A 22,325-nucleotide genomic window follows, 5' to 3' on the forward strand; every position below is an offset into this window, starting at 1 on the left:
ACTGTATTGTATAGTTCGAGACAGCCATAAAAGAGCATCTAGAATGTTACAACCACAAAGAAATAATAAATGTTTACAGGACAGACATGCTAAGTCTTCTGATCAGATCATTATACAATATAAGCATGTATTGAAACAACAAACTGTATCCTATAAACATGTACAATGAAAAAAAAATTAGCCTTGTATACCTACCATATGATTCAGCTATTCCTAAATTACTTATCCCAGAGGAAAAATATACATTTATACATATATATATAAGATAGATAGATAGATAGATAGATAGATAGATAGATAGATAGATAGATAGATAGATAGATAGACTATAGACTATACATACACACTAGATTACTTCAAAAAGTTCATGGAAAATGAAATTCAAAGATAATACTAATCTTTCTATGAGCTTTTTAAAGACCCCTCATATGTATCCATACAAAGACTTGTATACAAATAATTGTTCATAGCATGTTTATTTGTAATAGCCAAAGCTTAAAAACAACCCAAATGTCCATCATCAGGTGAATGGATTTTTTTAAAGTTGTGGTATATCACACAATTCACATCCTACTCAGCAATGAAGAATGAACTTGAAACATATAAAAAGAATGAATCTCTTCAAGAAGTCAGAAGAAAAAAAAAAAGACTATATGCTCTATGGTTTCATTTGTTAGAATTCAAGAAAATGCAAACTAATCTCTAGTGACAGCGGATCAGTGGTTGCCTGGGGATGGGAGAAGAACAGGATGGAGATATTAAAAAGGAATAGGAGGTGACTGGGGAATTATGGATATGTCTGCTATCTTGACTGTGGTGATGACTTCAAGAATACACACACATCAAAAACTTAAAAATTGAACATCTTAAATATGTACATCTTATTCTACGTCAATTATACCTCAAAAATTAAAAGGGGGTGGGCAACCAGAAGGGATGTGGGACTGAATTGCAAAGAAGTTTAGCAACTTAGAATTTTCATGTGGATGGCTACCATAAAAGCTGCATATTTTTAAAGAAACCTGATTTTCCAGAGAATTACCAACTAAAGAGTTTTGAATAAGTCCTTTAAAAAAGGATTCTTTGCCCAAGTGGATTGCAAAATTAGCGGGGAGAGGTGCATTCAGTTAGGTTAAAACTGCCATGTTAAAGCTTCAACCATGCCTGTTCTTTTTAAAGTTTAAGTTAATTTTCAGAATTGGCTCTTCAGTCATCAAACAAAAGAAAGATTTGAAAATTAATGGCATCAGTGAGGTCACAAATGCAATCAAGGAAATAGGGAATACAGAACATGCTCTCTAGACTACTGATTTATTACAGCAAAACCCTGAGTAGAAATGGAGCAAAAGGCTTCCTAGGCAAATTTTTCTATGTATTTTCCATTCTTACATTTGTACTTCATTTGTGTGGGAAAGGGTGCATGCTCTACAAAATGTAATTTTAGGGGTTCTGGTCTTAAAATTTAATTCATGCAGATGGCAGTTCAGAGTAGTTTTAAGTAAGTCAGACAGACCTGAGTTCTAACTCTGGTTATGCCATTAACTACCTGCTGTCTCGAGGAAGGTATTTATCCCCATAAACCCTAAATTTTCTTACATGTAAAAATGGAGAAATAAATAACATTTATTAATATTACTACAGATTACACATTAACACATATCACATTACTTCATATATCAATAATAGAATTTTATATAAAAAATGTGGCTGTTTTCTGATGTCAATTCGAGCATTTTTTAAACCTGAAGAATTTGAGCAGTGCCAAATTGAGATGATAAATATTTGTATTATCATGTATTACATATGTATCTCAGAAGCAAGGGTTTCTAAGAAACTGAAATTTGTTTAGAACAAGGGATGGCAAGCTTCCTATAAAAAGCCAGACAGTAAATGTTTCAGGCTTTATTGGCCACATATGGTAGCATATTCTTTCCTTTTTCTCACATCTCTTAAAAAATGTAAAATCTCAGCTCTCAGACTACAAAAATAGAATATAGCCTGGATTTGGCTGGCAGGCTACATTTTACTAATCCTTGGCTTAGACATTTATAATAATATAAATTATTATTCAGAATTGGCTCTTCAATCATCAAAAGATTTAAAAATTAATGGCATCCAGTATAGTAAGAATGACACCTATGTTGAAAATAATAGTTAACACTATACAGCTTTTATTATATGCCAGGCATATAGTTTTAACCCTTACAACAGAACTAAGAGATACTGTCATCATCAACATTGAAGACAACAGCAAATTGAGGAACAGAGGTTAAGCATCTTGTCTGAGTTTACCCAACTAGCAAATGGTTGAAATGAATCAGAAGTCTAATTCTAGAGTCTGGTGTTAAACATGACACTATACTGCTTGGTAACCAATATTCTGGTTTGGTCTCTGTAACATGTTTCTCCTAAAGTGCCTTGGTCCTCTCAAGAAGCAATGAGGGGAGGAGGCCCTTGATGATCTGAGAACTTTGTTAAATTCCCTCTGAGAAGTATGAGGGGAGACTGAGAGGTAAATAGTACATGAAATAAAGCAGTACTGATCAATGGCATTAGTTGTACCTACAGGTGAGAGCGCCCCAACTACACTTCAAAAGGTACCTCGCCTTCACATTAGCTGTACTATATCTGCAAAGAAACATTAATTGCAGGGTTCTCACCTGGATACACCTATCTTTGGATTTTTCTATCAGCTACTTCTCTTCGTGGTCCTCCTGGGATATTTTATTTGATTTAAAGGGTCAATGCCCTGACAATAAGGGCCATTCAAAAATCATCTCTGGCACTAGTGGTCCAATTCTCCATTCTCTTTCCTTGGACAACTAAACCCTGCAGTTCTAGCTGGGTGCATGTCCACATTCCCCAGTAAATATATGAATGATATTGGGAGCCAAATGTATGATTCCTGGAGAATGAAGATGCAATACGGAATGGAGGAAGGCTAGAACACTATGAAGTTGATGTAAGAATTCCTTTCCTTCCTATCTATCATCTCTATCATTCCCATTCCCCTAGTAGTAAAAGAGCACATCTATTACCCAGATCTTGATTTCTAAGTATTGTTCCCCAATATGGGGAACCAGGGTTCCCAAAGAAAAATAGCAAATGCCATGTCTGGGGCAAGAAGAGTACAAGATAAGCCTGGATCACACTTTGCCAGAGTAAGGATGTGGTCAAACAAATGAAAAACACATAATGCACAAACAGGAGAGAAGGGAAACTCTTCCATAGAGTAAAATAACACTAACAAATGTTGAAGGAATGATGAAGGTAGAAAAACCTCCTTCTGCAAACATCAGGGCAATAATTGATTTAGGCCAGACTCGGCACCGGATGCTAAAACTAGTGAAGGAAAATTTGTTGAAAAACAAACCATTTACAGAGCCAGAGAGTATCTCCCCACAGGTTATTAATTATAAATGGAAAAATAGTAACTTCACAGTGGAAAAGCCCAGCACACGCCTACTTTTAATCAAGTGATCCAAGTTAATCTCACCTAAAATGGCACAAAAATGTTTTCTAACATGGCACACAAAGGACAGACACATCACTTAGTCTTCATGCCAAAAAATGCACAATTTAACAATCATGAGAAAACCTCAGACAAATCCAAATTAAGAAACATTCTACAAAATAACTTCAAAAATATCAAGGTCATTAAAAACAACAAATGAGGTAGTGATCCCGATTAAGGGAGTCTAAAACAACGTATAATCTTTGATTGGACTCTGGACCAGAAAAAAAAAAATGTAATAATTATTGAGATAACATTTAAATAAGGTCTATAGGTTGCATAGTGTTATGTCTCAATACTAAATTTTCCTTAATATTATACTTTACCTGTGCAAGTAGATATCTTTGTTATTAGAAAAACATACTTAAATATCTAGTGTAAGGGGCAAGATGTCTGTAATGTACTCTTTGGTTAAAAAAAAAAGTATGTCTATAACATAGGTATCAATATTCATGTGTATACACATTCATATATATGGAGAGAGTGATGATACAAGCATGTTAAAAATTAACAAGTGGGTAAAGAGTGTAAGAGATTTTATATAATTTTTACAATTTTGTGAAAGTTTTAAACTATTTCAAAATAAGTTTAGAAAATGTAAAAATATATATGAAGCAAACTCTCATAATTTAGAGATAACTAGAAGTAAATACCTATTCATCTATACTTTTAAAACATGGGATCACACACACAAAATCTTGTTCTGCGATGCAATAAACATCCTTTGATATGCAGTCGATCCCTGAGTTAATGGTTCCATTTGATTTTTCAACTTTATAATGGTATCAAAGTGATACACATTCAGTAGAAACCAAACTGTACTTGAAGTGTTCATACAACCACTGCTTTCCACTTTTAGTATTCGATAAACTGATACTAAACCATTTATTATAAAATAGGCTTTATGTCAGATGATTTTGTCAACTGTGGGCTAGTGTAAGTGTTCTGAGCATGTTTAAGGTAGGCTTAGCTATGTTTGGTTGTTTAGGTGTACTAAATATGCTTTCAACTTGGTATTTTCAACTTGTGATGGGTTGATTGGCCTAACTGCACTGTAGATCAAAGAGGATCTGTATATCTGTGGCAGACACAAGTTTACTTTTGAAGATCAAAGATTCATCTCTGGGGATCTATTAATTTTAATGCTATACACCAAATGAAATAATCATATTATAACTCCTTAGCTACAGGAGAATTTTAGTCAGCAATTTTATTCATTTTTCAGTTTTACAGCTTTCATAAAAATGGTAACTCTAGGTATAAAATGAAAGTTAAAAGAAAAAATAATCCAAAACCCTCCCTGACAAAAAAAAAAAAAAAAAAATCTTGTTAGCATATGTCAAATATCCTTTCACACATTATCTTTAGGTATATATTCACACTGAAAGATGATCATTTATATTAATTGGATCTTACCATGAGGGCTACAATCACTATTTCTTCCTTAAATATGAGTTCTGTTCCTGTTACTGTGGTTCTATATCATCATTTTAACAAATTTGTTAGTAAGATTCTGAGCCTGAAGAAATACCCTAACACTCTCAACACTTTTATACTGTTTATCACCAGCATGGACTCTCCAAAACTGGAAGATGTGCATTCTGACAAAAGTCAGTAACACACTTCTCATTTCAAACGCTTTTTGCCAGTGTGGACTTTCTGATGGTATGTAAGACGTGAACGGTGACTGAAGTCCTTACCACATACATCACATTTGTATGGCTTTTCTCCAGTGTGGACTCTCTGATGGGCATGAAGACGTGCACTCTGACTAAAGCCCTTACCACACTCCTGACATTTAAAAAGTTTTTCCCGGGTATGAACACTCAGATGGACTCGAAGATTTGAGGGGAGACTGAAGGCCTTACCACACTCCTCACATTTATGGGGTTTCTCTCCCGTGTGGACCCTCTGATGATGGCGAAGATTCAAGTTCCTACCAAAGCCTTTCCCACACTCCTCACATTTGTAAGGTTTTTCCCCAGTGTGGCCTCTCTGATGGTATATAAACTGTGAACTGTACCTAAAGCCCTTTCCACACACATCACATTTGTATGGCTTCTCCCCAGTGTGGACTCTCTGATGGGACTGAAGACCAGAGGACTGACTGAAGCCCTTACCACATACACCACATTTGTATGGTTTCTCTCCAGTATGAACTCTCTGATGTACCCGAAAATCTATGGCCTGACTGAAGCTCTTATCACACTCCTCACATTTATAGGGTTTCTCTCCTGAGTGGACTCTCTGATGAGCATGAAGGTTTGATCTCCAACTGAAGCCCTTTCCACACTCCTCACATTTATATGGTTTTTCTCCAGTGTGAATTACTTGGTGCAGTTTAAGATTTGAACTATAACTGAAGTCCTTACCACACACATCGCATCTGTATGGTTTCTCTCCAGTGTGAACTCTCTGATGGGTTTGAAGTTTTGAGGACTGACTGAAGCCCTTCCCACATGTTACACATTTGAATCGCTTCTCCCCAGTGTGGACATTCTGATGAACTTGAAGATTTGAAGCCTGACTGAAGCCCTTCCCACACTCCTTACATTTGTAGGGTTTTTCTCCTGTATGAACTCTGAAATGGATATGCAGGTCTGTATTACGGGTAAAGCCCTTCCCACACGCCTCACATCTGTATGGCTTCTCCCCAGTGTGGACTCTCCGATGGCATATTAATGGCGAATTGTGACTGAAGCCCTTACCACACACATCACATTTGTAGGGTCTCTCTCCAGTGTGGACCCTCTGATGTATGTAAAAATGTGCAGCCTGAGTGAAGCCCTTCCCACACTCCTCACATTTGTAGGGTTTCTCACCCCTGTGGACCCTCTGATGGACACGAAGATTAACACTCCAACCAAAACCCTTACCACACTCTTCACATTTATATGGTTTTTCTTCAGTGTGGACTCTCTGATGGCATTGGAAATTTGAACTTTGACTAAAGCATTTGCCACATTCCCCGCATTTATAAGGTTTCTCTCCCGTGTGAGTTCTGTAATGAATAATCAGACCTGTGCTACTACTGAATCCCTTGCCACAACTGTCACATCTATAGGACTTCTCTCCTGTATGATTAGACTGATGAGAATGAAAAGAGCTCTTACTGAAGCAATCACCAGATACACAACTTTTATGGAGCTTCTCTCCTGGGTGAATTCTCTGATGAGTTTGCAGAAGTGAGCTTTGACTGAGGCACTTCTCTCCTGTGTGAACATTGTGATGAGGGGGAAGCACTGAGCCATAACTGAAGCCCTTTCCACGTCCACTACATGGATGGTGTTTCTCTAAGGGTAACTGCTGACTGGAGCCATCACTTATGCTTTTGCCATTTTCATTACATTTGTAAGGTTTGTGTTCTGTGCAAGTTTTCATATGCTCAGTAGATGGTGATTTCTTCATGAAGTCTTCACATAAATGCAGCTTATTTTTCACGTCAATTTGTTTACCTCTATTCTGATTCTGTAATTCACTTAGACAAGTATTCATGCAAGAATTCTGGGTCCTCAAAATTGAAAACTCTTGATTTTCAATACAGTTGGAGCTATCTCCTCGATGATTCATTATATCGTTCTCATTTTCAGAAACCTGAAGAAAATCACCTTGTAGGAATTGGGAACTCTTCCTTTGAAGACACCTGGTTAATTCACTTGCAACCTGCTTCCAGATTTGCCAACAGGATAGCTCTTCATATGAAAGATATCTTAATGCAAATTTTTGAAGAAACTCCGTGTCATTTAGATTTTTGCTGCCTATAAAAAAAGTAATATTCAGAAATGAGGACAAGTAAATGCTTTGTTCAGAAATATCAGGATTCACACTTAGGCCACTGGTGAAGGCCTTAATAGACATGAGAAAGGGTCGTCTTATCCTTACATCATCATCTATCCTTTCCTTGTGTTTTTCATGAAGGTGAAAGCAAAGTGGGGTCAACAGGCTCCTATCCACTAAGTGTAAATGTGACCCGTTTAGAACCATACATCTAATAATTTAATAAGACAGCTACAAGGCTGAAATCAGATGGCTGCAGAGTAACAAAAAAGACAACCCACTTTTCAACTTACAGTAACATCAGTTAAAAGCCTACTTACCTTTTCCTCGGTAGGCATATGACAAGTGGAATTCTATACGTAATCAGGCTAGAGAAATGCAGAGAGTCAACAAAAAGTAGTATTTTAGGTCTTGGTAGAAATTATCCTCTAAGAGTAAGTTAGAGAAAGCAGTTGTAATAACATCCACTGTTCTAAAACATGGTAGTAATACAGGTCTCTGTAAAAGTGGAAAAGGGAAAGCTATTCTTGTACAGCTGAGAAAAAACTTGGGAGAAGGAAAGAAATACAGCATAGTGCAGACTCTCAAAGCCAACCCTGAAGAGGAAGACAAGGAGAGTTATATTTGGCTGGGGAAGCTTTCTCGTTCTCTCACTTCTTTCAGGTCTCTGCTCAAATATCACTCTATCAGTGATGTCCTCCATAATATCCAATGTTAAAATAATTCTTCTCCACCCCCGTACACCTTTGATTCTTCTCATTTCCCTTACCCTGCTTTATATCCCCCCACAGCACTATACTTCCTATTGTTTTTTGTCTTTTTAGATCCACTAGAATGTAATGGTCATGAGGAAAACATGTACTTTGTGTTCTTGTTTTATCCCCAATGTAAATAATTTTTCAAATTGCTGGGATGCATTAGTGTACCATTAAACCAACTGTGTAACTTGTGACAAATACTTTTAAAAAAAAAAAGAATAAAAACATGGTAAGGGTATCATAATAAGAGTACCACTAAATGAAATACTTGCTTACGTTATAAACATACACATAAATGTGCACATATTTATGCTTGGTCAAGATGTAAAATGCACTTCTTATTGAGGGTCATGGTTCAAAACCTGAAAGACACTGGCTTAAAATGTTTGGGGGTGGGGACCAAGTTCTTACTCAAACACAGTCATGAGTTGCTTAATGATGGCGATACATTCTGAGAAATGCTGCATTAGGTGATTTCTTTCTTGTGTAAACATCACAGAGTATACTTAAACAAACCTATATGGTATAGCCTATTGCACCTAGTCTACAAACCTGTATAGCATATTACTATACTGAATACTAGAGCAACTGTAACACAATGATAGGTTCTTGTCTATCTAAACGTAGAAAAGGTACAATAAAAATACAGTATTATAATCTTATGGGACCACCTACATATATGTGGCCCATCATTGACCAAAACTTTGCTATGCAGTGCAAGACTGTAATTAATTTGATTAAATGAGTTCCTAATAATACAAACTTTGAAAAAAAAAAAGTCAACACGTATGCACACATTTCTAGATATGGCAGAATGTATAACTGCACCCCAAAGATGTCGATGTCCTGAACCCTGGAACCCATAAATATGTTAATGGACATAGCAAAAAGGGCTTTACAGATGTGATTAAATTAAGCATCTGGAGATGGGGAGATTATCCGGATGGGCCCAAGGTAATCACAAGAGACCTTATAAGAGGGAGGCAGAGGGAATCTTCTCAGATTATACCATATAAATCTCTCCCTTTTACTGGTTTCTATTTGTATCCTGTTTGCTATAATAAAACTGTAATTGTAAGTACAGCACCTTCCTGAGTTCTGTGAATCATGAGTCATTCTAGCAAATTATCATACAAACCCTGGAATCTGCAGTATTTGGTCAGAAGGGAGCATGGTTCTGTGAACCCCCAAACTTACAGCTGGTAATAAGGGCAGACTGTGCCCTTAACCTATAAATTCTGCCCTAACTTCAGGTATTTGCTGTCAGAAGTCACTGCAACATGTAAAGAGCCTCTCACATTGCCTGTGCCATCAGCTAAGATTAACACCGTTAGGATTTAAATTATACTGGAAAACTCATTTTTAAATTCTGTAGTTTTCTTTTCCTAATAAGGACTCACCTAATCTCTCCAGGTAAGTTAATGCCTTTGGACTTGTGGAAGTGTCCAATTCAAAACCGCTAAACAACTACCGTACACAGGTTATATGATTATTTCGGTATTAGAGGGAAGAGAGGGTGGTAAAGTGTGAAGTAGGTTGTATGAATGAGGCAGTTTTCCCCAATGAGTAGTCAACTTGAAACCGCTACATGGGAACTAGTGATTTGTAATGCCTGGCATATCGGCACTGATAATTTTTTATAGTTCAGTTATACATTGAGCTAATTATGAATAGCTTTTTTCTTCTAAGATAAATAGGTTTGAATCTTTACATATCCAAAGATGTCTAAGAAATGAGAATTATGTTAGACATTCACTGGAAGATAATGTTCCAAAATAATCCATTAATCACACTAGTGTGCTCTAAACCTATGAGCCATCTCTAGGAGTAACAGGGATGTGAGGTCCATTTGTCTCCATTCTTTTTTTTTAAAAAATATTTTAAAAACAAGCCCTTTAATTTGTGCTTCTGTGACCTATAAAGAAAGTTTTAGGATATTATTTGTACATGGAGCACGGTTGCAAAATCCTGAAACGTATTGATATTGATGAAGTCAATATCCACCTTTGAGGAAGGGTGGCAGAAAATGCTACAAGATTGTTAAAAGAGGGACCTGGTTTATTATACAAAAATAAAAAATGACAATACTCAGGATCATAATTCCCGAGGTTAAGTTTGCACATGAAAATGAGACCTAGTAAAGTGAAGCAAGTAACTGACATTTCTGAACACATCAAACGTGTAGCAGCAGCATGTAGACCTAAAAAGGGAGGTGGACAAAAGAAGAGAGATTATATCCATCAACTACCTACAGAATTCGGGGCTTAGTCTATCATGTGAGAAGACAAGCTTCTCTTTCATTTTTGGGGTAGGAGGAGAGAATATAAATTTACATCCTCTAGGAATACCTAATTCTTACTTTTAATTTTTAAATGGGTAGAACACAAGAATATGCAAATTCAAGAGAAAGGAAAGAAAGGGAGAGAAAGGAAAGGGGAGCAGAAAGTGAAGTGGAAAGTGATGAAGCGGGAGAGGGCAGGAGAAGGGAGGGCAGGGAAAGGCCAGGTGGAAAAGGAAACCAGCCAGCTGGGCAGGTGTATGGATGAGGCCCTCACTGTAAATGGACAAGGCCGGGATCACAGGTGAGGAGGAGCTGTGAGAACTTCCTCACTCCTCTTCAAAAGAAAAGTCACTACAGCTGACCCATGAACAACATGGGTTTGAAGTGTGTGGGTCCACTTACATGTGGATTTTTAAAAAATAAGTATATGTATAGTATTATAAATGTACTTTCTCTTCTTTATGATTTTCTTAATAACATTTTCTTTTCTCTATCTCACTTTATTACAAAAATACATTATATAATACAAATAACACACAAAATTGTGTTAATAGACTATTTATGTTATTGGTAAGCCTTCCTCCCAGTCAACAGTAGGCTATTAGTAAAGTTTTTGGGGAGTCAAAAGTTATAGGTGGATTTCTGACTGCATGGGGGGGGGGTTAGTGCCCCTAACACCCACGTTGTTCATGGGTCAACTATATTTAAATAATTAATTCATTTAATAAGTATTTAGTGAGTACCTACTACGCAAAAGGCCCATTGCAGGCTTTGAGCACACAGCTGTAAACAAAACTGCCAAAATTCCTATTCTCATGGGGAGAGATAGATGATGAACAAGCAAATTAAAATATATATGTTATCAGGTCAGGGGGTGATCAGTGCTTAGACATAAAATAAAGCAGGGTAACGGGATGGAGAATAGAAGGAAGATGGTATTTTAACAGGACAGACACAGAAGGCCTTGCTGATAAGATGAAATTTGAGCAAAGACCTGAGTGGAGTAAGGAAGGGGCTAGGGGGACTCGATACCAAGGCAGAGAGGAGAGCTAGTCAAACGCCATGAAATAGGTTGGCTGGCTAGCTCAGCTGGTTAGAGTGTATGTTATAACACCAAGGTCAAGGGTACAGATCCCTATACTGGCCAGTCACCAAAAAAAAAAAAACCCACAAGAACACTAAAAAAGGCCATGAAACAGAACAGAACTCAGCATGTCTGAGAAACACTCCAAGGGCAGTCAGTATGGCCAGAACGATCTAGGGGAAAAAGGACAGGAGATCAAAGAGAAACCTGATGAGGAAACAGATCAGGTAGAGTCTTGCAGTATGGTTATAAAGACTTTGAGTGGAATGGGAAGGCTTTGGAGGGTTCTGAGCAAAAGAATGGCAGATATCTAACTTGCTTTTTTAAAGAATCACCCCAGCCACGATATAGAGAATAAATTATAGGAGTGCATGGGAGAAAGCATGAAGACCGGTGTGGAAGCTGTTGTCCTAATCTAGGTGAGAGGTGATGGCACCCAGACAAGGGTGTGATCATGGACGTGGAAAGAAGCTGACTAGCTAGTACCCAAAAGAACAGCCACATAGCTCTCACCAGAATACCCACTTCTTTGGGTTTCTGCTTCCATCATCCAAAGCTTTTCTTCTGCTTCCAACTGAGATACCATATCTGGTTTGAAGGGAAGATGCCCTATAAAAAAGGTAGAGAGAGAGATATATACGTTTAAAGTGACTGGAATACATTTTTAGTCCAAATCCTATAATCCTCAGAACCTCTACAGTGATATTTTAAGAATTTTTTCATCATGAACCATTATAAGAAATTCAGGTCGTGGCCTACTTCATGTGTATATATAGATCAAATTAGATTTAGCCAATGTTTGTTTTCATCACATTTCCAAAACTGTGTCTCACACCACTCACAGAAAATGGTCACAGTTTTTGCTGCAATGTGTGCAGTTCTTGGTAAAGAACTTTGATATTTTCTAATCTTATCTACTTCAAATGCCAGTACAATGCACTAAGTTGATTTCATAACCCACCAATGGGTCACAACCATAATGTGAAAGACAAAGTATTTGAAAGACAAAGCATAGAAGTTAAGTTACCCATTTACAGTTCATTTAAATCAGGATTTCTCAACTGCAGCACTACTGATATTTTGAACTAATTCTCTGATATTTTGGCTAATTCTCTGTTGTGGGGAGCTGTCCTGTGCACTGCAGGAAGTTTACCAGCATCCCTGGCCACCAGATGTGAGTAGCACCCCTCCCTCCAGTTGTGACAACCAACTGCCTCCAAACATTTCCAAAGACCAGAAAAACCTATCCCTTTTGTCCCAGGGATCAAAAAAGCTTTTGTCTTCAAGAGTAGGGAACCATTTCAAAAGGTTCAAAGCCTTGAACAACTGGGACACAGACTCTCAAGGAAGCTGAGGTTCAGTCTCAGCCTATCCTCACCCACTGCAACCAGGTTCTTGAAATTCTCCACCATTACATCTTGGTATAGCTTCCTCTGGGCAAGGTCCAGCAGCCCCAGCTCCTCCCTGGTGAAGACCACAGCCACATCCTTGAATGTCACTGCCCCCTACAACATCAAACACATATACGTTCGATCTTACAACCAACCTCCACTGGATGAAGGGCAACACAGATTAGAATAAAAAGGATTATAAAAAAAATTGTTGCAGATTCTGAGATCCCAGTCAGTTTACAGTTCTGACAGTTGCCCCTCTCTCACTGTCTCCTCCCCACCTCCCCACAATTTCTAGATGTTATCACTGTTTTTAGTGTTTGCAAAGTGCACAGGCCTTTGGTAACCCTCCAGGACAGGTATATAGCTCTTCCATGTTTTCAAGACATATTCATCTACTACAGCATTCACAGTTGGTTAAGGCACAGGCTCTGGAGTCAGGCTATTTGAGTTCAAATTTCAAGATTCTGGTTTTCGCTAGTTATAGGACCTTTGACAAATTCCTAACCTCTCACTGTCTCAATTTCCTCTTCTCTATGATGGTACCTAAAAAATAAGGTGCTTGAAAGAATTAGATGAGTGAATATATGTAAAGCACTTAGAATGGCACCTAGCACTTCACAAGTGTTCGATAAATTTGAACAATTAATATTATTGTTATGATCTCATCCATTCCATTTTGTGACTGCATAGAACAGTATTCCTTGGAACTGACGATTTACCTTTAACCAATCTAAATAATATACAATCAGTTACAGATTTTTACTTATAATCAATGCTGCAAAGAACGTTTTACAGAGATCTTAGCCAAAAAGTAGCAATTGGAAAGTCACAGAATATTCACTTTTAAAATTTTGAAAGCATAACAGCAGATTTTCTTCTCAAAAGGTTTTCCTAATTTGCTTTTCATTGAAGAGTACAAGCTTTCCTGAATCTCTAGACGTGGCAGAATAGGACTTAATTCTTTTTTATTCTTCACTTTTTATTTTTATGGCTTTCTGATATGGGGATCTGAACCCCTGACTCTGGTGTTATAACATCGCCATATAACCAGCTGAGCTAACCATCCCACCCTTTAATTCCTTTTTTATAAAGTTTTTTTTGACAATTTAAATGAAAAAAATAAATATCTCTTTTATTAACATTTGCACAGATGTAATTATTAATAAAGATTACTATTCTTTCATACACTTGCTTCCTTTTCTTCATGACACTCATTCATTTCTTCATATTCCAGTTGGGTTTTGGGGGAGGCAGCTGGCTGGTACAGGGATCAAACCCTGGACCTCGGTGTTATCAGCACCTGCTCTCACCAACTGAGCTAACTGGCCAGCCCCTTGGGTTTTTCTTTATCTTACTAATCTTAACCAAGAATTTAAGTTATTAAACCTTTATCTAATGTAAACATATCCCACAAAGTATATCCCACCAATTGGCTATTATCTTGTACTATTGTGCCTGATATATTTTGCTGCAAGGAAATTTATTTAACATATATATCAAAACTATGCTTGAACATCTAGGTTCACGGAATCACTGAGAGACACAACTAGGAGAGAAGAGATAGGCACTGAGATGGAAACTGAGATGGGACATTGTTGGTGTCTACCTCTCAAAAGTCATGTGAGGTGCTTCCATGATATTCATTCAGGTCTCCTAAAGGAAAACTCTTGCCTTCTCTACCTTTCCATGAAAATGGAATGCTAGATATTCCTAACCTAATAATCAGAAACTTCAGAGTCCCATGAATCAGCTACCTGGAAGAATTTGAGCAATTATAAGAAATTCCCACATTTGTTTCTTCATGTTTAAAATGCAGATAAATCACCGATGTCCTCACACAGTGCTCTGAATAATGCAATGTCAGATGGAAAGCGCTGGCAAAGCAGTTAAGTACTACTAGACCTTAAGCTATGAACATGTAGTTACTTTGATAAAATTAACATAAGAGATAAAATAGATGAATGAAGAAAATATATACACACACAGGGAAGAAAAAATATAGCTCTCCTTCTATAAAAACATTTGGATGTACTGTTTACAAAACATCTGAGGGAACCAACATGAAACTTACACATGAAACTCTTCAATTTAGAATTCCTAAAACTTTAAGGACAAATAATGTAGAATTCCAACTGAATGGTTTTTTGAGGACAAAGCTTACATGTGGAAAAAATCTTGCTGCATTTATTTTAAAGTAGTAAAATTCTTAAATTCTCTGAAAGTCTGAATAAGGAATAGTTTTTTATTGTTTTTTAAAGATACTGCAATTTAATGGACTGTGATGTAACCACTTAAAATGACAGTTAAATAATAAAGTGAAGAAAGCACAATTCAAAATTTCATCTATTCCATTAATGCAAATATATAGTTTCAAATATATATGAAGCAAGAACATAGGAAAACGAAATAAGCCAGTTTATAAACAGCATGATAGAGATTATTTGTGGTCATTCAAAATTTCTGTTATTTTTCCAACAATTGTTTGGTAAAATAGTAAGGGTGATAAGCTAAAACAAAACAAAATGCGCACGCGCACACATGCATATCTGGTACTCAACACGCACTGAAGATCTGTTGTTTTCCATGAATCTTCTCAAGAGAAAAAAGATGTACCTTATCTTTGAGAAATAAAATTACATCTTAAAAGACAGAAAGAAATACCTTACTTACCCGAAATTTGGTCATTACCTCTTGATCTTTCTGGGGAAGGTCAAAGTCCTGAGAAGGCATAACTGGAGAAGACCAAAGAAGCCATGAGACACAGGCCAGAGCTGCCATTAGCCCATGTGGATCTTTACAAAAATTATACAAGAGTACCCCTACATCCAGACAGATGCAGCCACATACAGTTTAATAAGCAACCAGAGCATGGACTAGATTCCAGCTACTAATAGGCCTGTCAGCTCAGTGCTGTTGGATAGTGAACAATGTGCATAATCAATGCAGTATCCCTACTGTAAAGATTTCTGATCATGGGGATGGTAGGAAATAAAAGGCAGTGTAACCACACGTGGGCTGTAAAAACAAAAAGGGGGCTCTAGAGTCAAGTGCCTGGGTTTAGTTCCTAGAAATGACGCCTACCATCTGTGATCTGTGTAACCTTGGAAATGTTAAAAGCTTCCCTGGGTCTCACTTCTGCCTTCTGTACAGTGAGGATAGGATAAGAATCATAAATCATACCTACCTCATAGGGTTGCTCCAAGGAGTAAATCAGTAGATGGAAAATTCTAAGAACCAGGAGTCCCTTTCTTTGATAGCTACCAAAAAAGCAGATGATACTTTGCATCATAAACTGTTTTTGCAAATATTGTTCGGCTATAAAAGTCACCTTTAATTTCTGAAAAGCCTAATTCTGACTTTAAATTTCTTCTTACTAGTAATTTCTTGCCTAACTAGTAATATTTTATTGACATTGGTATTAGTTTTCAGGTCAATTTACATCAAGAAGCCCGAAAAGGCTCATTGGTAAATCCCTCTTGTCCTATGTGCATGGAGATAAAGGAAAACACATTGCAAAGAGATAAAGACACAACAGAAAAACCAAGAAACACAAAGATGAAGTGAAAAGTTGCAACATTTGTCTAAGGAGCAAAAGAAGAGAATGAAGGAAATGGCAGGGAGGTCTTATTTCAAGAGATAATTGCTGAAAATTTCCCACAATTGATAAAAGATATGACTTTACAGATAGAAATTATGAACAGTATGAGTAAAAATAAATACACTTCTAAACTAACAAATCATTGTAAAACTCAGGAATGCAAAAGACTAAGCAAACGTTAAGAATTGAAAAAAACAACAATAATCTTAAAGTTCCCAGGAAGAAAAATATAGTGTACCTGAAAGAAATGACAACTGGTTTGACAGAAACAGGGTAACAGAATGGAGACCTAAACAACTGAATATTTTCTCCAGATGAAGAAAGAAATCATCAACCTTGAATTCGATGCTCAACTAAATATTTACATGAGGAAGAAACAAAGATATTTTAGCCAAACAAAAACAAAGAAAATTTATAACTACACGAACCCTAAAAGATGAATGACAAGAAGCAATGGGAAGAAAACATTTGTAAATATGTTGATAATATAATAATCTGTTTAAAAAAAAAGAGCCCAAGAACTATAATGACAAATTTTGAGGGTGGTTATAATAAAAAGTAGACCTATAACCTAGCCCACAACTGAAGAATAAAAAACAAAAAGAAAAGGGGAACATCATCAAATTTTAAGTATTATTTTAGTCTCTATATTTTTCAGAATGAGAATATATGCTAATTAAATTATGTATTTGCTGAGATAATAATTTTTAAAAGTTAAAAATGACACAAGACCATATAAATTCCAAAACAGTTAAGCACAAGTAAAAGGGAATAAAGTGAACTAAAGACAAGAAAAGAGAACAAAAGGAAGCAACGCAAAGCACGATAATATTTTTTTAATTTACCATGCTTTGCATTGCTTCCTTTTGCTCTCTTTTAATATATTTTAAAAAATATATATAGTAAAAATTTCCATATACATATACAAGCAAATTAAACATCCCAGACTGCATTTTAAAAAATCCAAATATATTCTAATTATAAGAGACCTATAAAAACATAATGACAAAAGATTGAAAGAAAACGGATGAAAAAAGATATACTAAGCAAATATCAAAAGAAAGCTTCAGTCACAGAGGTCATGGCAGAATTTTTTAAACACCTGACCTGATGTCTGTGATATGCTTTAAAATGCTCAAGTCAAAAAAAAGGCGGGGTGGAGCAGATAGTTCACAGCAAATGTTGAAATTAAGTGTTCATTAAATAAAAATTCACTATGCTCTATATTTGTATATGCTTGGAAATTTCCATGTGTAAGAAAAAAATAACATACAATACCAAACCAATTTTGAGAAACATCCATAAATGTACGCATAGCAAATACCAAAGAAAATTATATTAAAGTCTTAGCAGTTTCATAAGTGATTTTTAATTCTTTCTTTATTAATTTTTATATTTTATGAATTACCTACAATAACATCACTATCCAATAGAAATAAACTGAGTAACATATGTAATTTTCAAATTTTCTAGTAGTGACATTTAAAAAAAGGCAAGAAAACAAAACAGGTGAAGTTAATTTTATTTAACCCAATTAATCAAACATATTATCATTTCAACACGTATTCAATACAAAAAATTACCAGTGAGCCATCTTACTAATTTTTTTGTAGAAAGTCTTTAAAATCCAGTGTGTATTTCACATTGCAGCACATCGCGATTTGGACTAGCCCCATTTCAAAAGTTCGTAAGGCACATGTGACTTACAGCTACTGGATTGGATAGTACACCTCTATGACTATTCAGTACGTCTATAACCAGAATATGACATATTTTATTCGACATGAAATCAAATTAAATAAATTAGATGTTTTAGGGTTCTTTTTTAATCCCAATCTCATCATTGTAGTTTTGGAGGTCTTCCACAGTCAAGTTCCACCTAACTTCCCAGGACTGATTTCAGATGACTCCCTTTCAGCTATGTGGATTACCTTTTGGTGTGTATATCATTGGGATTAAGAACACAGGCTCTGAAAAACGACTGCTTGGGTCGAATTCCAAATCCACCTCCGAATATTAAGTTGAATGACCCTGGTAAAGAAACATACGCTCTGCCTCATTTTCCTTATCTTTACAATAGGATTAACCACAAGACCTACTTCATCAATATAGTATATATTCCTTAGAAAAACGCATTGAAATCAACATGGTAAAATGTTATTAATACCACTCATTTCCAAGTATCTCTCCTACCCATTCTCACATTTATTCAACAAATACTTTTTCATTTTCCTAGTAGTCACTGACTGAAGGAAACCTGATTAACTGAAAGGAGAGGTGACAGAACAGGTAGGGGGTTCAGTAGTACGTACCTAGCCTACGCTGTGAGAAGCCGAGAAGTCCCTCCTTCCTCCTCTTTCTGAATTCGGGGGTGATGAAGAAAAGGTTGCGGTGAGTTAACACGACTGGGTCTCTCTTCTTGATAAAACACAGTGGACATCCCCAGGCACTGGCTCAGGGTGAATCAATCCTTCCTTTAAAAGGAAAAAAAAAAATTTTTTTTTTTCAGTAAAAGTTCGGTGAGAGCTCGGTCTCCTGAAGGATGTGACAGAAGGGCCATGGGATTCTGCCAGCGACGATCTTATTTCTCTCTTCACTGGGGCTTCCAGAAATAAACGCGCTTGTCAAGAAACAACCGTATTAATAGCAAAAGCCAACCCGTTATCAGGAGCCACCACCGCCCGCCCTAAGCTTTTGACATGTCCTGTCTTCATTCAATTGTAATTACAACCCTACCCGGTAACTACCATCTTTACTGCGATTTTACAGATGAGGAAACTGGAGCTCAGTCGTCATAAATACCCGCTAGGAATTATACCGATAGAAGTGGCAACGCTGCTCGGGAAGTGGGGGAGGAGAGCCGAGGAAGTCCAAACTTCGGCCCTCTGCCGGCGGCCGAGACTTCTCCATCCTAAGACTGATGGCCAGGTAGTGACTAGTCCCACGCTCAGGCTGAAAAGCTCGGAGGGATGGTTCGGATGCAGGGAGGACTCACCTCCCCGACCACAAAGATGGTGGCGGCCTCGCTTTCCCGGGCGGAAGTGGCTCTGACTAGCCCCAGCTTCTGGACTACACTTCCCAGAAGCCCCAGGAACAAGCGAGCGAGCGAGAAACAACTCCAAATTCTCTGAGCTTCCGGACTACAACTTCCAGAATCCTCTTCCGGGCTTCCTGCGGTTCTCTGACGCCAATAGAGTTTGTCTTTTTTCTCATTCACAAACAAAAAGCCCAGCAAATACTTAAGGAGTCGGAGCCTTAGGAGAATGATAGTAAGAAACAGATCATGTGATCATTTACTAATAGAATTATACCCACCAGTATAAAAAAGAAAGAAAAAATGATAGCCTTTAATTTGCAGTTTTTACATTTAACAAGATCAACTAATAGGAAAGATACTGTTTAGCTACAAAAAGAGTAAAGACCGAAACATGCAACGTAAGCAGAATATATTGTAGATTTCCACTTCTGCTAACAGCACAAATAATTCAGAATAACTTACCTGCTGAGTACAACTAGACCTACTGAAAGTGAAAACGTAAGCTTCAGCATAGACTTGCTGAAGGGTAGACTTGGATCAACTTCTCATAGTAGTGGAGGGCATGTTGTGAGACTGCCAGACAGAAAAGGAAACAGAACACCCAATTGAGAATTTAAAAGGGGATTTTATTGGCCGGCCGGCGCCTGTCCCTTCAAGAAAGTTTTTGGAAGGGAGCAGTGCTGACTTGAAATTTAGGTGGTTTTTTAAAAGGCACATTTTTACATTAGTCACACAGTTAAAATTATCAAATAGTCACACACTTACAGTTATCATATAGTTACACACACACATACCCTCCTGGTGTGAAGAGAGGGTTTGGGGAGGCCTAGCACAAGCGAATGACAGAAGCTGAAACAAGCCAGTTAATCGTTCAGGGGCAGCTTGGGTGGGGATCATCAAACAAAATTCAAACTTCTAAGTGCAAGCTAATATTTAGCTTTTAACTTTTATTAAGGGGGGCTAAAGAGCCGAGGGAGGGTTTTAAACAACATTTTTAAAGCAATTTAAACACTATTTAAACTTAATTAATCTACCTTGTCACACAGCAAGCAGTTTCACAGAAGCGAATTGCATATGTTATGAAAGTGGGGGGTCTCCCAATCTCATTTCCAACTCCTCTTTAGGAAGGAATCAAATCATTGATTCTTCAGTACTTAATTTATCATACCTGGTATGTAGGACAAGGAGTTTAATTGACTGTACCGGTTCTCAGATGTAACTAATGAGGCGGGAGGCAATAGTGACTAGGAGGAGGAAGAGGACTAGGGGGCCTGAAATTGCTGTTATTAAAGTCTTTAACCAAGGTGATCAAGAGAAGAAGCTCTCATACCGATTTTTGTTGCTACAATATGACTCTTCTCTTTCTTTAATGTGTTTTCTGACTAAGGCAAGGCTGTTCCTAATGACACCTGAATGGTTGGTATAGAAACAACAAGCTTCGCGGAGGGCTACACATCATCCCCCTTCTTTAAGGAAGAGCAAGTCCAGACCTCGCCTATTTTATAGGACCACCTCAGCTAAAGAGTCTAGGGATTCTTCTAGTCTATTGACAGATTTTTCTAACCCCCCCCCAGGTCTATGTCTATTTGGTGGCTAAGTTCTTGAAGATCTTGTTTTCCTATGACTAAGGCAGCAGTTCCAATTGCAGCAGACCCAGCAATGCCTGGTCCCATTAATACAGGAATGAGGATAGGTACTGCTCTTTTGGTGATGAAGTGGTGGAATCCTGTCTCTCCCTTATAATAGTATACTTGAGGTATTATATATACAAGAATACACATTTCAGAGACATTTGAAGAAGCAAAATACTGGGTTGAGATACAAGGGGTTAATGCCATTAAGCAGGCAAACCAGGTGTTAGCCAGAGCAACCAGGTAAGGAGGAGAGGAGGAAGTTGTCTGATCAACCACGTGGGTCTGGTTACAATTGGTGGCATAAGAGGATGCAGACAAATTATACCTTGGAGAGTATAAGCAAAACCCTTGTCCCTGGATGCCACCCAGCATTAATTTAGGTGTACGACCCCAAGGGCAAAGTCGTTGCTGGTCAATATAGGTTAAGTTCAAGCTCCTAATAGAGGAATTATGACTCACTGAGTCACAGACATTAACGTCACTTATAGCTAAGCCTACATAATAAGGGGGTTTAGGATCCAAGCACAACCAGCAACTTAGAGTAACTTTTGGATCAGTTAAATTCAGATAGCGGAACAAGGCATCAATTGTATTTAAAAGGGAATTTTGGAAAGGGAGGTGGGACCATGGGATAGGCTGATAGGGGGCCGCAGGTGGGCCAGAGGAGGCCTGTAAAGGGACTTATTGTTTGGCAGAAGGAGGATGGGAAGTTGGGGCAGGAGATCTTTATTAGGCCCTATTGGGGTGTATATCGGAACTTCACCCTTCATTTGAATAGTAAATTTAGCTCCTGGATCTCTGCCTGAGATATATAATCTTATGCCCCATGTTTCTCCCTTCTCCCACTCACTCACTAGGTAGGGGTTCCAAAGTATAACAGTGAGGTTCATAGGGTTGCATTGGTTGACAGAGCATTCCCCTGTAGGGGCTGGTTGTCTGCCCAGCTATATCCAGGTGTCTGTGTGTGTTCAAGAGGCTTCAGTCTCACAGCCCCAACTGCCACAGTAGTATTGGTCCTCCCCATGGCAGGAGGAGCCAGCTGCAGCTGGGCACACATAAAATTCTATGCCCTGTGGTCCCCTTTCTTTATATCTGTGGAATATACTATAAAGCATATGTACTTCACAGGGCCTAGTTTTCCAAAGCCTTGCAGTTTCAAATATTGACCTTAAAAGGACAGGAAATTTTCCTCAGGCTATAAGTCTCTGGTGTGAGATAAAGATTTGAGGCACAATTGCTGGCTCAAGG

The 22,325-nt window shown here is 37.5% G+C and overlaps 1 protein-coding gene across 4 annotated transcripts; it reads right to left on the reverse strand.

The window, feature by feature from the left end:
* Positions 1 to 5,057: 5,057 nt before the first annotated feature.
* On the reverse strand, positions 5,058 to 19,439 carry LOC134388639 (zinc finger protein 227). Of its 4 annotated transcripts, none has more exons than XM_063111837.1 (7): positions 19,402 to 19,439; positions 18,719 to 18,880; positions 15,993 to 16,065; positions 15,479 to 15,540; positions 12,793 to 12,919; positions 11,940 to 12,023; positions 5,058 to 7,272 (listed from the first exon to the last, which is right to left on the reverse strand). In XM_063111837.1, the coding sequence occupies exons 4-7, from the start codon at positions 15,536 to 15,538 to the stop codon at positions 5,141 to 5,143; spliced, it is 2,403 nt and encodes an 800-aa protein (XP_062967907.1). In that variant the 5' UTR covers positions 15,539 to 15,540; positions 15,993 to 16,065; positions 18,719 to 18,880; positions 19,402 to 19,439; the 3' UTR covers positions 5,058 to 5,140. The 4 variants fall into 4 exon arrangements, with proteins under 4 accessions (XP_062967907.1, XP_062967910.1, XP_062967906.1 ...); XM_063111840.1 differs by having other exon boundaries at positions 15,497 to 15,540; positions 19,225 to 19,429; XM_063111836.1 differs by having other exon boundaries at positions 19,225 to 19,429.
* Between the last annotated feature and the right edge of the window lie 2,886 nt (positions 19,440 to 22,325).

Source organism: Cynocephalus volans, chromosome 10, assembly GCF_027409185.1.
Source record: "Cynocephalus volans isolate mCynVol1 chromosome 10, mCynVol1.pri, whole genome shotgun sequence".
In the NCBI taxonomy this organism is placed as follows: domain Eukaryota; kingdom Metazoa; phylum Chordata; class Mammalia; order Dermoptera; family Cynocephalidae; genus Cynocephalus; species Cynocephalus volans.

Coding starts and splice junctions, on each gene's coding strand:
- LOC134388639 (XM_063111839.1), bottom strand. CDS start 15,538: ATGCCTTCTCAGGACTTTGACCTTCCCCAGAAAGATCAAGAGGTAATG. Junction 12,024..12,792: donor CAAGAACCTGGTTGCAGTGG/GTGAGGATAGGC, acceptor CCTTTTTTATAG/GGCATCTTCCCTTCAAACCA. Junction 7,273..11,927: donor CCAAAGAAGTGGGTATTCTG/GTGAGAGCTATG, acceptor CTTTTTTTATAG/GCAGCAAAAATCTAAATGAC.